This window comes from Cryptotermes secundus, unplaced genomic scaffold, assembly GCF_002891405.2.
Source record: "Cryptotermes secundus unplaced genomic scaffold, Csec_1.0 scaffold31, whole genome shotgun sequence".
In the NCBI taxonomy this organism is placed as follows: domain Eukaryota; kingdom Metazoa; phylum Arthropoda; class Insecta; order Blattodea; family Kalotermitidae; genus Cryptotermes; species Cryptotermes secundus.
Genome location: NW_019743147.1, coordinates 2,362,238 through 2,375,909, shown reverse-complemented (window position 1 = coordinate 2,375,909; position 13,672 = coordinate 2,362,238). Strand labels below are relative to the sequence as shown.

Below are 13,672 nucleotides of genomic sequence, written 5' to 3'. Positions count from 1 at the left end.
TCTTCTTCCTCGTCTTCTCGTCACTTCTATCCTCCCCTCTATCTTTCCTTCAATAACTTCTTTTAGAAGGCAGTTTCTGCGTAAAACATGACCAATCCAATTAGCCTTCCGTTTTCTTATTTCGTGTAAGATATTCCTCTGCCCACTGACTCTAATTAACACTTCTTCATTTCTCACATAATCCGTCCAAATGATCTTCTCCATCCTTCTCCAACACCACATTTCGAAACTTTCCAGATGTTTCTGATCTACTGCCCTAAGTGTCCATGTTTCAGCCCCATACAGAGCTAAATGTAATTTTGATTTTTAAAATAAAGGTAATGTTATCCCTGTAAGAGGCCGTGGAGGTCCATAGGGTTGTGAGAGGTTGAGGCTCCCACATTTTCTAGATAATTGGTTCATAGATGGTGGTAAGGTTGTCAGTCATACGCGCCGGCCGCCCTTTACCACCTAGGAAGATTCCTGGTACTCATTTCTCTTAGAAGCTGAGTTGACCCCAGGGCTATAGTGCGGCTGGAAGGATTAGGTAAATATAAAAAAGGATCCCCCTAGTTGGGAATTGAACCCGCGACCTTTCAGCTTGTAGTATAGTACCTCAACCAACTACTCTACCGCTTGCCCCGAAACTTTGATTTTATATCTTTTAATTTAATTTGTTGCCGTTCAATATTATTTTTACGTCAAGTTTTAAATATTTTAAATATCAAAGTGTATTATTTGGATAGTATAACAATTTAGACACAACATGAATTCATACTGAATAAACGACGCAACTCAGAAACTGACACCAAATATTCATGCACTCCTGAGGATGACCCAGACAAGGGTAGAAACATGTAGCGAAGTTATCAACAGTAAGATAAAACACATGTTGATATGTTAGTGTCTATCTTGTTTATTGTTTATTTTCAAATCATATTCATTCAGTTTCCGGAGGGACTTACGAATTACTTTTGTGTTGAAATGGATTTGGAAGAAATCGGTCGCATCCTAATCTATGTATTATCTCGGCAGTTTCATGGAGGGACTGAGGAAAACCACGGAGGTTCTCAATCATGAAGGCCTGCGTCACGGCCGAAATTCGAACCGAGAACCTCCCGAATAGAAGCCTAGAGCGTTAGTGCTAAACAAACCTGTCCACTGACGCCGTGTATTCTGAAAGATCATTACCGTGATTTCGGAGGGATATACTGGTTTCATCTTCAGGTTAAAATAATATCCCGAACGTGAAGATAAAGTGGTTCTCATAAATGGAAGGAGGCTTCGGTTCGAGGCTGTAGGCGGGCCCAATAGGAAACAGTCACACTAAGAAGCGAAAAAAAGTGCCGTAGGGAGATGTGGGGGCGGGATTGTGGGAGGAGGGAATTAAGTTAACTAAGACAGGAGATAAGAAACAGAACTTGATAATAATAAAATAAATTCATACGATGAATTGAATTACACCGAAATAAAACGAAAATAAAAGGGGCAGATGTTCAAGGGAATAAAGAAAAACCGCATAGGACGAAGGGAACGATAAAGCGAAATAAAATTAGAACAAAGCAAAATGGTTGCCTCCATGGTGTCCTCCAGGGTGCAATATAGCAACACATTGAGTATAGATACCTAAACACTCGTTTAAAACAAATATAAATAAAAAAATGGAAAGATACTATTTTTCCCAGATGAGAGACTGCCTCCTCTGATGACGCATGCGCAATTTGCAGCCAACCGGTGACCAGCCTGTAGAGAATTAGTCTGACTCAATCATGGGAAAACCACAGGCCGCTTCACGGTGGAGCAGACAGTTCGAGGCGAGGACCGCAGTCAGGCCGTAACTGCGCGTAGAGAAACATACCGCCTGTGGGCTATCCTACCCGCCACTCCGTCTGACACGCGCCAAGTTCAGCATCCCGCGGATACAGTGCTCGAGCCTTCCGAGGATCCACAGTGGTGCAAGTGGACGCGAAACATTTACGTCACAGTTTCCCAACAAGTGATCTGAACATTATTCCATTACATAAGCATGACACCGGTAAAGAAAACGTTAAAAAGACCAGACATTAGTAAGAAATAGAATAAAATATAACGAAATAAATTATTGAAGGTTGTGTACAAATGTGTGTGTATACCATTGACGCCTTTCATTGACTACAAATGGTGAGTTGCAGAAAAGGAAAATAAAAAAATAGTCCTAGTTAAGAAAACAAGGTCAATGAGAGCACCTGTCCTCTATAGTATCCCATAATTACACGGGCTACTGCAAGACAGCAGAAAGAGCAGAATTCAACATTAACTTCACACAAAGAATCTGCCAGTTTTCTTGATTATAACTCCGAGAATCTATGCCAGCTGCTTCAAATGTCTTCTGCTACAACTCAGCAAGCTTGTGGTGTGTTTCTCAGATGCAGAAAAGTGACCAGTACCTAATTCTGAAAAGTTTTCTTTTTTTTATAAATTACCAAACTCAGAACAAAAAATACAGCAGTACAAAGAAATTCAGTAACTGAATGTAAGTATAGTGTGAATTTATAGTGACTGCAAATTAAGTCTTAATTACTGGTATATTTATGTATTCATCGTGACCTGAAGGTTTAATGAAGTGATTTAAAGAAATTATCACAACCGTTTTCTTCTGAAAGAAAAGCGATGTTCCTAATATGTACTTTAATACATTTAAGAACTCTGAAACGTCTATGAACTAATTATTATAAATTTGGAGGACTAAATATTCAAAATATTTACACAAGAGAGTGCAAAATCAAGCTGAAGATAACTGAATAGCAGATCCATTACAGTGTTCTAAAGAATCATGTTTTGAGCGGCGGAGTTTGTGGACAAATGTAGAACAAACCTCTTCTACACATATGAAAGTTTCTTTTGAAAATACGCAGAAAACAGTTATATTACACTGAGTAATTTGAGTGTCGTTTGTGACTTGAAGTCTGGTGCTTTCCAAATAATTCAAAACTCATCGACGCTTTGAAGGCTTCATGAAATGCTTCGAAGGCGATATCACAAGAACATCAAGAACTTTTTTGTTGTTTCTGAATATCTTAATAGTGGTGCTGTACAAGTATTCTAATTTACGAACAATTTAGACTTTACAGCTGTCACAAAATGAGTCAAGAATCATACCGGAGAAGCACTGGGGATATTCGCCGTTTCTGAGACCCACTAGCGGAGCAGAAGTGATTTGAGTGTCATCAGGTGTCCGCGTGGCTTGGAGCGAAACCCGCCCAATGCATTTGCCGGGCCTCTTGGCGCAGGTGTCAACTGCAACTTGCGCAGAAGAGGACGACGGTTTCTTAAGTTGCAAGAAACGATTTCGGACCATGGCAGAGAGTGTCCCCGACGCTAACAGCGATTCCGGGGGTGGTTGTAGTGGTGGGGGTGGAAACCCCGTAGGGGGTGCTGAAGAACTCTGGTGGACCGAACGCGTCCTCCGGGAAGTCCAAGCAGAACACCCAGGAGAACTTGTCAGAACTGGAAGTCCCTACTTCCTGTGTTCGTCCTTACCAAACCACTGGAGATCCAACAAGACTCTTCCCGTCGCATTCAAAGTGGTGGCTCTGGGGGACGTGCTGGACGGCACCCTGGTCACTGTACGGGCCGGCAACGACGAGAACTACTGCGCCGAGCTTCGCAACTGCACGGCGGTCATGAAGAACCAGGTGGCCAAGTTTAATGACCTCAGGTTCGTCGGTAGAAGTGGCAGAGGTGAGTTCTTGGACAATGGTTATTTTATTTTGAGAATATAAGTTTATCTCTTCGCCTAATATTACTAACCCTTTAAAGCACAGTGGTCACTATATGTACCAAACGCTTTAACATACTAAAACTCTGCATTCTGCCCACACAGTGTATCTGTGTGTTCCATATGGTTCTCACGGTAAACAGCGACTGTTTCCCTAAACAGAATTAACCGGCTGGACTTTGTAGCGAAGACGCAACGCATCTTTGAGAGCCCGGTGTAGAGGCTGGTTAGAATACCTCCACCGTAGCCCTGCGAGTCATAGGAAGCGACGAAAAGGGAACCCAGTATCTGGGGGTATAACCGGGCCACCCTGTTCCTGAGGTATATAAATACGGGGACCTCGCCCTTCAGGTTGGGGGAGTCTCGAGCCTGAGACAGTAAAATATGGTCTCTGACCCGAGAATGACTGTGCTGGCAAGTGCCAACAGCAATTTTATACGAGAGACCCGTCCTCTTACTAGAGAGGGCTCCCCACATCCCCGAACCCGCAACTGACAGTAATACAAATGTGGTCTTGGGCCCCAGATGGGGGCTTGACACCAAGAGAGACTGTCCGGCTGACCGTCGGTCGTAACATAATTTTGACTTCGACTTTTAGTCTTTGAAGGGCTAAATGTAGGAGACCGAAATAGGAGGGATATGCAGTGAGCATGTGGGAGAAAAAATGCACATAAATTTTTTGTCCAAAAATCCGGAGGGAAGAACAACCCAGAGGATCCAGGTGTTGAAAAGAGAAACGTAGATAAATGTGGTGTGAGGGAATGGATTATATCAATGTACGTAGTTAAGGACAGGGTCCAGTGCGTGCTGCTGTGAGCCCAGTAATGCACTGTCGGCTTTCATAAAAGCAATGAATATGCTGATCGAAATCGAAATACGAGTATATCTGATAGTTTGGTTACTTATTTAATAACAAATTCAGGTACAGAGGTCAGGATCGTCCTAAATGGAAAGATCATCATAAAATCATGAGAACGTAAGGATTTCAAGGGAGACATTCAGCTGGAGATGCTGAGAAAATCACAAACCTCATTCTGATTGAGCGATTCGCCTATCTTCTCTGATATAACGCTCTGTAGAACGTTTAAAACAAACAGACGTTTCGGAAGAAAAAGTTGCCTCCATCTTCATTGTCGAAGAATAAGCCAGACAAGAAACCATGTTTGCTACTTGCTTCGTTTTGGTTTCTTGCTTGGTTTATTCTTCGACCTGAAGATGGAGGCGATAAGCTCGTCCGAAATGTCGGTTGGCTTTCAGGGGACTATGCAAAGTTACGTCCCAGCAGTTAGAACTCCTCATACCCACCGCTATGAGAACCCCAGTTCGTTCCTAATGGCAGGTAATCCGGCCAAGATCCTTACAGTTACTTCCAGGATGCAAGTCCGCTACAGTAACCTGCTCAGTGTGGCTTATGGATCACAGGACAGACTTTAACGCCTTTGCTGACATTTACAACAAAAATTAGGCATATTTTTTATAACTTCTTCCCATATTCAATATTTTCTTCTCAGATAATGAGCATACAAAGACGACGTTTCGGAAAATACTCCTGTTTCAACTTACAGGGTAAATAACGGATTTCGCATAAGGCAGACTGAGGGAGTTCGTGATTCAACCGGATCGCCTACTTGTGAGATTATGGGCATAGGCAGACACACTCCATATAATGTTCAGCTCAGAGACACTTTGGTTAGAATCAATACAGTCACTATTTATGTGTGTGATTATAGACGGGGTTTGGATTGGTGAATGGATTTATTGACCACTTATACACCCCACTCGGAACTACATGTTAAGTACAGCGTTATCGCTAATTGCCACACCTTAAGTCTTCTCCGGCCTGCAGTGTCTTCACTAGCTGTTGCTTAGTAAAAATGTAAAGGTAAAGTTGCCCCTGTGTTTAGCTAATTAAGCACTACGCCATGAAGATGTATGGGGGAGTGGCTGTATAGATCCACGTTTTCTTGACCTCGGCACTAGTTGGAGGTGAGTGGTAAGCTTCACGCCGCGGCCGCTTTACTCCCTGGGAAAGGGCCCCAGAACCCATAGGATATGAGGCTGGGTAGGCCCCAGAGTCGGTCTGGACAACGTGGATAAGAGAAAATTCTTGACCCTACCGGGACTCGAATTCCGACTCTTCAGTCGTCCAGCCCGTAGCCAGTCGCTATACCGACTAAGCTATCCCAACGAATCCTAACAATGGAGATTCTTCAGCTTCTGTGGCCACGCCTTTGCAGCTGTTTACCACTCGACAGCTGAACTGTCAACTTAATTAGAGCGCCATCTCTTCTCAGCCTCCCTCGCAGAACTCAATTCTCAACTGATTTGGTCGCCCTAGTTGTCTTTCTTATAACCCCTTTGCACGGACCGAGTAGAAAACGCCATTTGCAACAGTAAATCCATTGTTGCGCGTGTACTGTTTAGGTTCCCACGTAAACGCTACTCAGCCAGTCCATTGGGGCGCTGGTTGCTGCCTAGCAACAGCTGTTGGCTACTTTGTTTACCGGTCTTTGCCTAGCAAATGGTCTATAAGCAACAATACATTCACAGATGAACCAGATTCATACATATAAGTTCAAAATAATTGAATTAATAATGGAAATGTACACAACATTAGAAATTTGCACAGGGACATTGTTTGTAGTTACAATTTAATTAAATTTTGTAGTCATCTGGGAATGGAACCGCGTTGAAATAGTTAATGACTACTTGAATGGAAAGGGTTGAACATAGACCTGGTTAGAAAGGATACGAAACATTATGGATGAGTTTCAGAGATGAGTGTGTGTGTACTCATTTTCTATAACGGTTCTGAAAACTTACAGAATAATTTCTGATCTCTTTCAGCAACTTCATCAGTAAACAATAACATCTATATTTAACGTAGTGGCATTGGAGACAGTGATAACCAGGGCCCGGATTTTGATGACCTATAAAATGACCGAAAAAATCCAGAAAAATTACCTAAAATATGACCAAAAATTTAATATGCAGGGCCCGGATTTTGATGACCTGAAAATATTAAAAAATGACCTATAAAATGACCGAAAAAATCCAGAAAAATTACCTAAAGGAGAAAAGATAGAACACTTCGCTTCCATGTTATTCATGTTTCAGAAAACATACGAAGAAAAATTCCCTAAAATGCCCAAAAATGACAAGAAATACCCTTAAAAGTCCAAAAATTTACCAAAAAAATACCCCCAAAATGAAAAAATACCTTAAACCTAAAAATGTCAAAAAATGACAAAAAAAATACCTATAACATTTACATTTCTGTAACCAGCAGCTCATATCCGAGATTTATATATTTAAGAACATCGCATTGGATACACGGGAAAAAAGATGACATGTCATCAAAATCTGGGCCCTGGTAATTACTAATCTGGTTTCTGTCAGTGTTTATTTGCTGCTCTGTTTTGGAATTCTGTGTGGCCGGTTGATTGCCCCTCTTTTCTCAGGGGGGGATGGAATGTTCTGCTAAGTTCGGCGTCTCCTAACAAAATTAAATCAAAATTACTGTACTTCCTTTGGTCGTATTATTACTTCGTAAGAGGTTTACTTTCTTGCGGGGACCTGATTCAATAACAAATCGACAGAAATCAAAAGGTTAATTTCAAGTGAGAAACCTACACGCTGACCCATTTTCAAAAAACGATATTTCCTATTTTGTATAACTCATTAGATAAGTCTCCATTTATTGCTAATACATATCTATTTTAGACAAATGATAACATTACAGATACCAAACTTCATAGCCAGAAATTATCATTTTGGTGTCTCACAAAATATTTATCTTATCGAAAAATTTCTCGAATACAAATCTTTGACCTGAATAATATCTATAATTCTATGAAGAATCGCTTTCGAAAATTTAATGCTTCATTTAAAATATGTGTTAATATATAATTGGTCAGTCCATTCGTCAAAATTTGAATCACTCCGTAACTTGTCTGATCCGTTAGTTGCAAATTTAATCAATATCGGTTGTGTGGTTTCAGAGATGAAATACATGGACGGGCAAATTATATACTTCAACCAAAGAATAAACAAAAATATCACGTCACTGTGCTTAATTTCCATTTGCGTCACTTTTGGCGCAATTCAGACCTTAACAAAAACACATTTCTTAAAATCTGAATATGAACCTCTGCTTGGTGCCTGCTTCATGCTACATTCTTCCTTGGCTTCTTCTTCGACTCCGAAGATGGATGCGATATGTTCTTCTGAAACGTCGATTTACTTCCATCGGACTACACGGCGTTGCATCCCAGAAGAAAAAAACTCTTTTGATAGAAATTCATTCAATAATCCCTTAGATGAAACATTAAGACGAATGGGAACATAAGGCGTCTCCATCATGCACATGCAATATAGCGTAGAAGTCATAGAGCTACCAAACTTTATGAACGAGGCAAGATCTTAATCGCAGCTGACGTCATGCTCACGTGATCGCAGCGCTGTAGAGCCGAAAAATTGTATTGTCACAAGTATTAGTGACTATAGACGGGGTTAGGATTGGATGATTGGATTTACTGGCACTTCGATTACAATTACAGTCAATTATAACAGCTCACAATCAGTGGATGCCTAAGACTGGCTCTATTCCTTACTGGACTACGAGTGTCTTCTCTTCCGCTGTGACTGACTTGGTTCTGGTTTACGGATCGGTCGCTTCTTCAGCTTCCGCTGTCGCTGGTTAGGGCTCCACAGATGAACACTGAACTGTTGGACTGCCTTCTGAATTCACTGACGAATGCCGAATGATGACTCACCTACGAATGAACTCTCGAATCAGAGTCAAAGTCTGAGTTACTTTACGACTGGCGGTTGACCGCAATCAGTTCATCTTGGCGACAAGCCCCTTGAGACCCACAACCAGAATTTGTATTTTCCAACTGAACACTTGTAGTTATAGTCCTTATGTAACGTCCTCTCTGACGAGGGGATGGGTCTGTCGTTCATCCTTGCTGCTAAGTCTCAGCCTGAGTCTGAGTCTTATGTTACGACCGAGCGGCCTCCGTAGTCTAGAGGTAACGTTCCCACCTCATGACTTGTAGTACGCGGGTTCAAATACCCGGCGGAGGTCGTCGAATTTTTAAGGGCGGAAAAATTCAGGGAACAAGTCCTCCGGGAGGGACTTTAAGCCATGGGTCCCATGTCGTAGCTTTACGGCACGTAAAAGAACCTCATATCTCCAAAGGAGATTACTGAGCCAAATTACGGACGTTTCCCGCCCAACAGCAGTCTCTAATACCTCTGGTAGATGGGGGAAGCATTATAGATACCTCTCAGCTAGTAGAGCCGGTCTCGCTGGCTGGGCGGGACTGATGGTAAGCACCAGTACCGGTAGGATATAGAGACTGGTAGAAATCATAGAGGGAAGCACAATGGACCAATATAGGTCTAAGTGCATGGGGAAACCTACCCTCTTCAATAACTAACTAACTAACTAACTAACTAACTATGTTACGACCGACGGTCATTTCATTCGAAGTGTAGGATTGATAAAGGTCTAATCCAAGGGGAAGCACAATAGATCATTGAAGGTCGCAGTGCGGGGGCGGGATTTTATGGCCCATCCATGACACACATACATACATACATACATACATACATACGACCGATGGCCAGTCGGGCAGTCTGTCTTAGAATAAAGGACCCATCTGGGGCTTACGACCAAATTTTTATTACTGTCAGACAGTTGAGGGTTTGTTGGTGTGGGGCGCTCTCTCTGACGAGGTGACATGTGTGTCTTTTACAATTTTTGCTACCGCTTGCCAGCACAGTCATTCTCGAGTCCGAGTCCCGTGGGACTCGCGACCATATTTTACTGTCTCAGATTCGAGACTTCCTTTTTCGTCGCCTCCTACGACTGGCAGGGTCACGGTGGAGGTATTCGACCCCGCCTCCACACGGGGCGAACCGAATAGAGATCACCACTTTTAACGGTTCCTCTGTTATGCTGTACTTATCCGTTGTAGCGGAAACGTTTACTCATTTCGTAGTAACGGTCAGGTTTTCACGCGTTTATCCGTTGCTGCGGATACGTGCCTAGTGAGCCGTTGTCTAGCTATGGACGTCTGTGCTTGTGCTTCTCTGACTGCACACTTCCGGCGTTCAGAGATCATGTCACAATACGATCCACTCCGATGCTAACAAACCAAATGCCTTCAAATAGATACATAAACGAGGACAGAATTGCGCAAGCCTAATGAATGCAACTGTAAAGGGACGCAGCTTAATAAAAGTCCCCCCCCCCACCGCCATGTAAGCTTATCCACTAGAAATATTCATTTACATCGCCCGGTATCAAACTCGGATCAGCGGAATGGAAAGCAGATATACTAAACTCGAGAGCAATTACACCCACCAGTTCATTAATGATGTAATATTCCTAATTTCCCTATTGACGTGGTAACCAGGCGAATTTAGCACAGGACAGTCGTTCTCGAAATGCGGTGTGAAACAAAACTGGGGCGCGAAAGATAAACGAGGTGCCCAAAGTAAGATGAAAACTGGAAACCAAGAATATATCCGATGTTCTTATGTTGATACAGGTGTAACCCACGGGTCTTCCCTGCCTAGCGAGACTGTATTGCATGCCTACAGCTACTGAATACAGGAAAATTCTGATCTTCTCATTGCCGTACTCTCTAAAGCCCAGTGGTTACTATATGCACCACCTGCTTTGACACAGAGTGTATCTGTGTGTTCCGTATGGTTCTCACAATAAACAGCGGCGGTTTCCCTAAACAGCATCAACCGGTTGGGCTTTGTAGCGGAGAAGTAATGTGTTTCCTGTGAGGTACGGACTGAATTCTTATATATTAGAAGGATTAATTTGACGCGGGAAAGAATACACACAGAGATTATACATTTGACTTAAAATTTACGAAATTAAAAAAACAAGTTAAAGGTTGATTCTAGAAGTTTCTGACGATGATGTATGAGACGGGGAAATTATTCGGTTTTTATACTTCGTCAATCGTCAAGTATTCTAAAGAGCACAATATTTCGGAATCTCGATCTCTTTCCTTCCTCAGATGAGGGGCGTTGGAGACATCTAACCCGTTTGAACCGTTAAAAAGAATTTACTAAGCTCAGTCACTGGATTTATTTGGGTTAGCTCTTTCTAAAGGACCCAACAGAGTGCCTTCCCCTTTCCTGAGGAATGAAACAGATTCAGTTTCCGAAACGTTGCGTTCTTTAGTGTTCTTTATAATACCGGACGATGGACAAAGTGCAAAACCCCAGTAATTCCAAGTTATATGTTGCGTAATATAAGTTAAAGAATACATTTTATAAAAATAGCATTTAAATGAAGGCATGTCATTAGAATAAGGCTCGAAATTTGAACTCCGTACCGAAGTGCACGCAGTTTCCACATGTGTTCCCCGCATTTCGCCATTTTAAATTCGCTTTTCTGTTCATTTTGTCACTACCACAGCTCCTGCTGTTGATTTTATTACAAAAAACTGTTTGACAATGTCCATTGTCTCAGGTCTATTCACAAGCTGCATCTGCTTCAGCCATAATGTGAATAGATGGTACTCAGTTTTGTACTTCCGAAGGAGCTATTCCTGGTGATTTGCGCTAATGATCACCCCAGTGATAAAGAATAGCTCCTTCCAACTGACCCAACTCAGCATAATCTTTTCCCATTTCACCACTGATGAAGGAAGAAGATCTAATTTCCCAAATGTCGTATAATTTAAATTTGCCTAAGACAATGGACAATGCCCAAAATAAAAATGTTATATGGAACAAGAATTTCATGGAAGAACTACAACTTTCCTTTGATACGACACGGACCACATAGAAAACGACACCTCCAACAATTCTTTGTTACCGCGGGAACCTCTTTACAGAGTTGTTACCTAGCAACGATACGGGGATACACAGACTCTTCTTTGATAAGACACGGATCACATAGAAAACGACGCGTCCAACAATTATTCTATCGTAGGGCGTATTGTTTGTCGCGGGAAAGTGTTTTTCGAGCCGTTAAATAGCAACGATAGGAGGGATACACATATAGACACACAGACTGATGGCAGGGACTTATGAAGTAGGCCACTGAAATGTGCTCGGGTGCCATGATACACATACCAAGTTTCATAAAGATTGGTTCAGGCATTCAAAAGATTTATAGGAAGGGGGGCACACACACAGACGGGCTGGAGATCGCATAAAAATCAAGCCGTTGTCACAAAAGCTTTAGAGGATCAATCCAATTGTTAAATCCTACGGTTACCATGACAACCGGTTTCCCGCATATCAGTAGTGGCATTAGCGCTGAGTCCACCTCACGCATTCACTAGCCCGCCTCGCTGTTAATACTTATTTTCGTTGTAGGAAACTGAAAGCGTCCTCAGGTGGCATAACGTATATACCAAATTTCATCAAAATCCGTAGAACGGTTCTCGAATCGAAACACCCGGGCGGATGAACACATACATAGACGGACAACATCATCCCCATGGGTTTATTTTCTTGCTGAAATATCTGACAACAAATCTCAGTAATAAAAACCAATTAAATTCATGTTTTTATGAACAGTACTATCATCTGGGATGCGATCCAGTGTAGACCGGCAAAAGTTTACCGACTTTGAAGGAAAGTGCTGCCTCCCTCTTCAGGGTAGAAAATGGAACACGGGAACTCCTCAGAAATATCAGCAGAATTACGCTATATTACACAACGTCATGTTCACTCCAAAGAGTGAAATTATTCCGGAAGGATCTGCAAGAGAGAGCTCCTACCTGCTCTGAGTAGTCATCTCCCGACGACTGGCATGTAATGAGTTCAGTTATTTACGAAGCCTATTCAATTGCACAGTTTGAATCTAGCGTCGAATAGTAGGATGTGTGGACGGCGAATTAAAGATGGTGCTGAATAAAGCGGTCGTACCATATTTCAACCCTCTGAAGCTTAAATTATACTTAAAAAGTTCAGTTCCTAGTTCCCGCAAAACTGAACGAAATTCTATTACAAAATCAAACCAGTTAACTCTTTTACGGAAATAATCGTTGTTCAATCTGTAAATCAAATGAAACGTATGAATCCACAGTGTGGGGAAAACGCGTAGTACTTTTAATCTGTTTTCCTTATTTTGAAAAATAAAAACAGGCTTATGTGATATTTCATTGTAGCTAGGTAACGGCTCGGTAAAAACGTTCCAGCTCCAACGAATACACACTCGTCAACAAAATAATTGTTGGATGCGTCCTCTTCTATACGCTCCGGGTCGTATCGAAAGAACGTCTGTTGTCTGTACGTGTAGCCTCCCCGCATCGCTGTTAGGCAACGGCTCGCTAAGACGTTCCCGCGGAAACTGATACACACGCAACAGAAGAATTCTTGGACGCGTCGTTCTCTATGTGGTCAATGTCGTATCACAGTAAACAACAAAATTACTTCCTCTGAGTGCTTCCCCGTGTGGAGGCGGGGACGGATGCCTTCATCGTAGCCCTGGTGTATCGTAGGAGGCGATGAAACGGGAACCCAGTGCCTGGGGGGTATACTGGAGCCACCGTCTTCCTGAGGGATATAAATACGGGAACCCCGCCATCCAGGTTGGGGGACTCTCGAATCTGAGACAGTAAAATGTGGTCATGAGTCCCGCGTGACTCGGATCTGAGAATGACTGCGCTGGTGAGGACGAGCAACAATTGTAAACGACAGACCCATCTTCTCGTCAGAGAGGATGTTACATAAGGACTATGAATGTAAGTGTTCAGTTGAAACAAAAATTGCTGGTCGTGAGTCTCAAGGGGCTTGTCGCTAAGACGAACTGATTGGCGGTAAACTTCCAGTCGTAAAGCAACTTAACTGTAAGCGCACCCTCGAATCACTCCCCAGTAGAGCGGAAGTGACCAGTAGCAGTCAGACCCTTCCTCCTGTGGAAGAAGTAGACCCATTCAAAACATGTAA

General features: G+C 42.4%; 2 protein-coding genes across 3 annotated transcripts in view; one reads left to right on the top strand and one right to left on the bottom strand.

Moving 5' to 3' along the window:
• Positions 1 to 13,672, bottom strand: part of LOC111873710 (runt-related transcription factor 3) — a 641,992-nt gene that overhangs the window by 535,397 nt on the left and 92,923 nt on the right. The gene's annotated exons all lie outside the window — the stretch shown is intronic.
• Positions 1,808 to 13,672, top strand: part of LOC111873714 (runt-related transcription factor 1-like) — a 195,136-nt gene continuing 183,271 nt past the window's right edge. For both annotated transcript variants that reach the window (XM_023868649.2, XM_023868648.2), the window contains exon 1: positions 1,808 to 3,699. In XM_023868649.2, the coding sequence (XP_023724417.1) occupies positions 3,222 to 3,699 (478 nt within the window). In that variant the 5' untranslated portion in view covers positions 1,808 to 3,221. The remainder of the gene's footprint in view (positions 3,700 to 13,672) is intronic.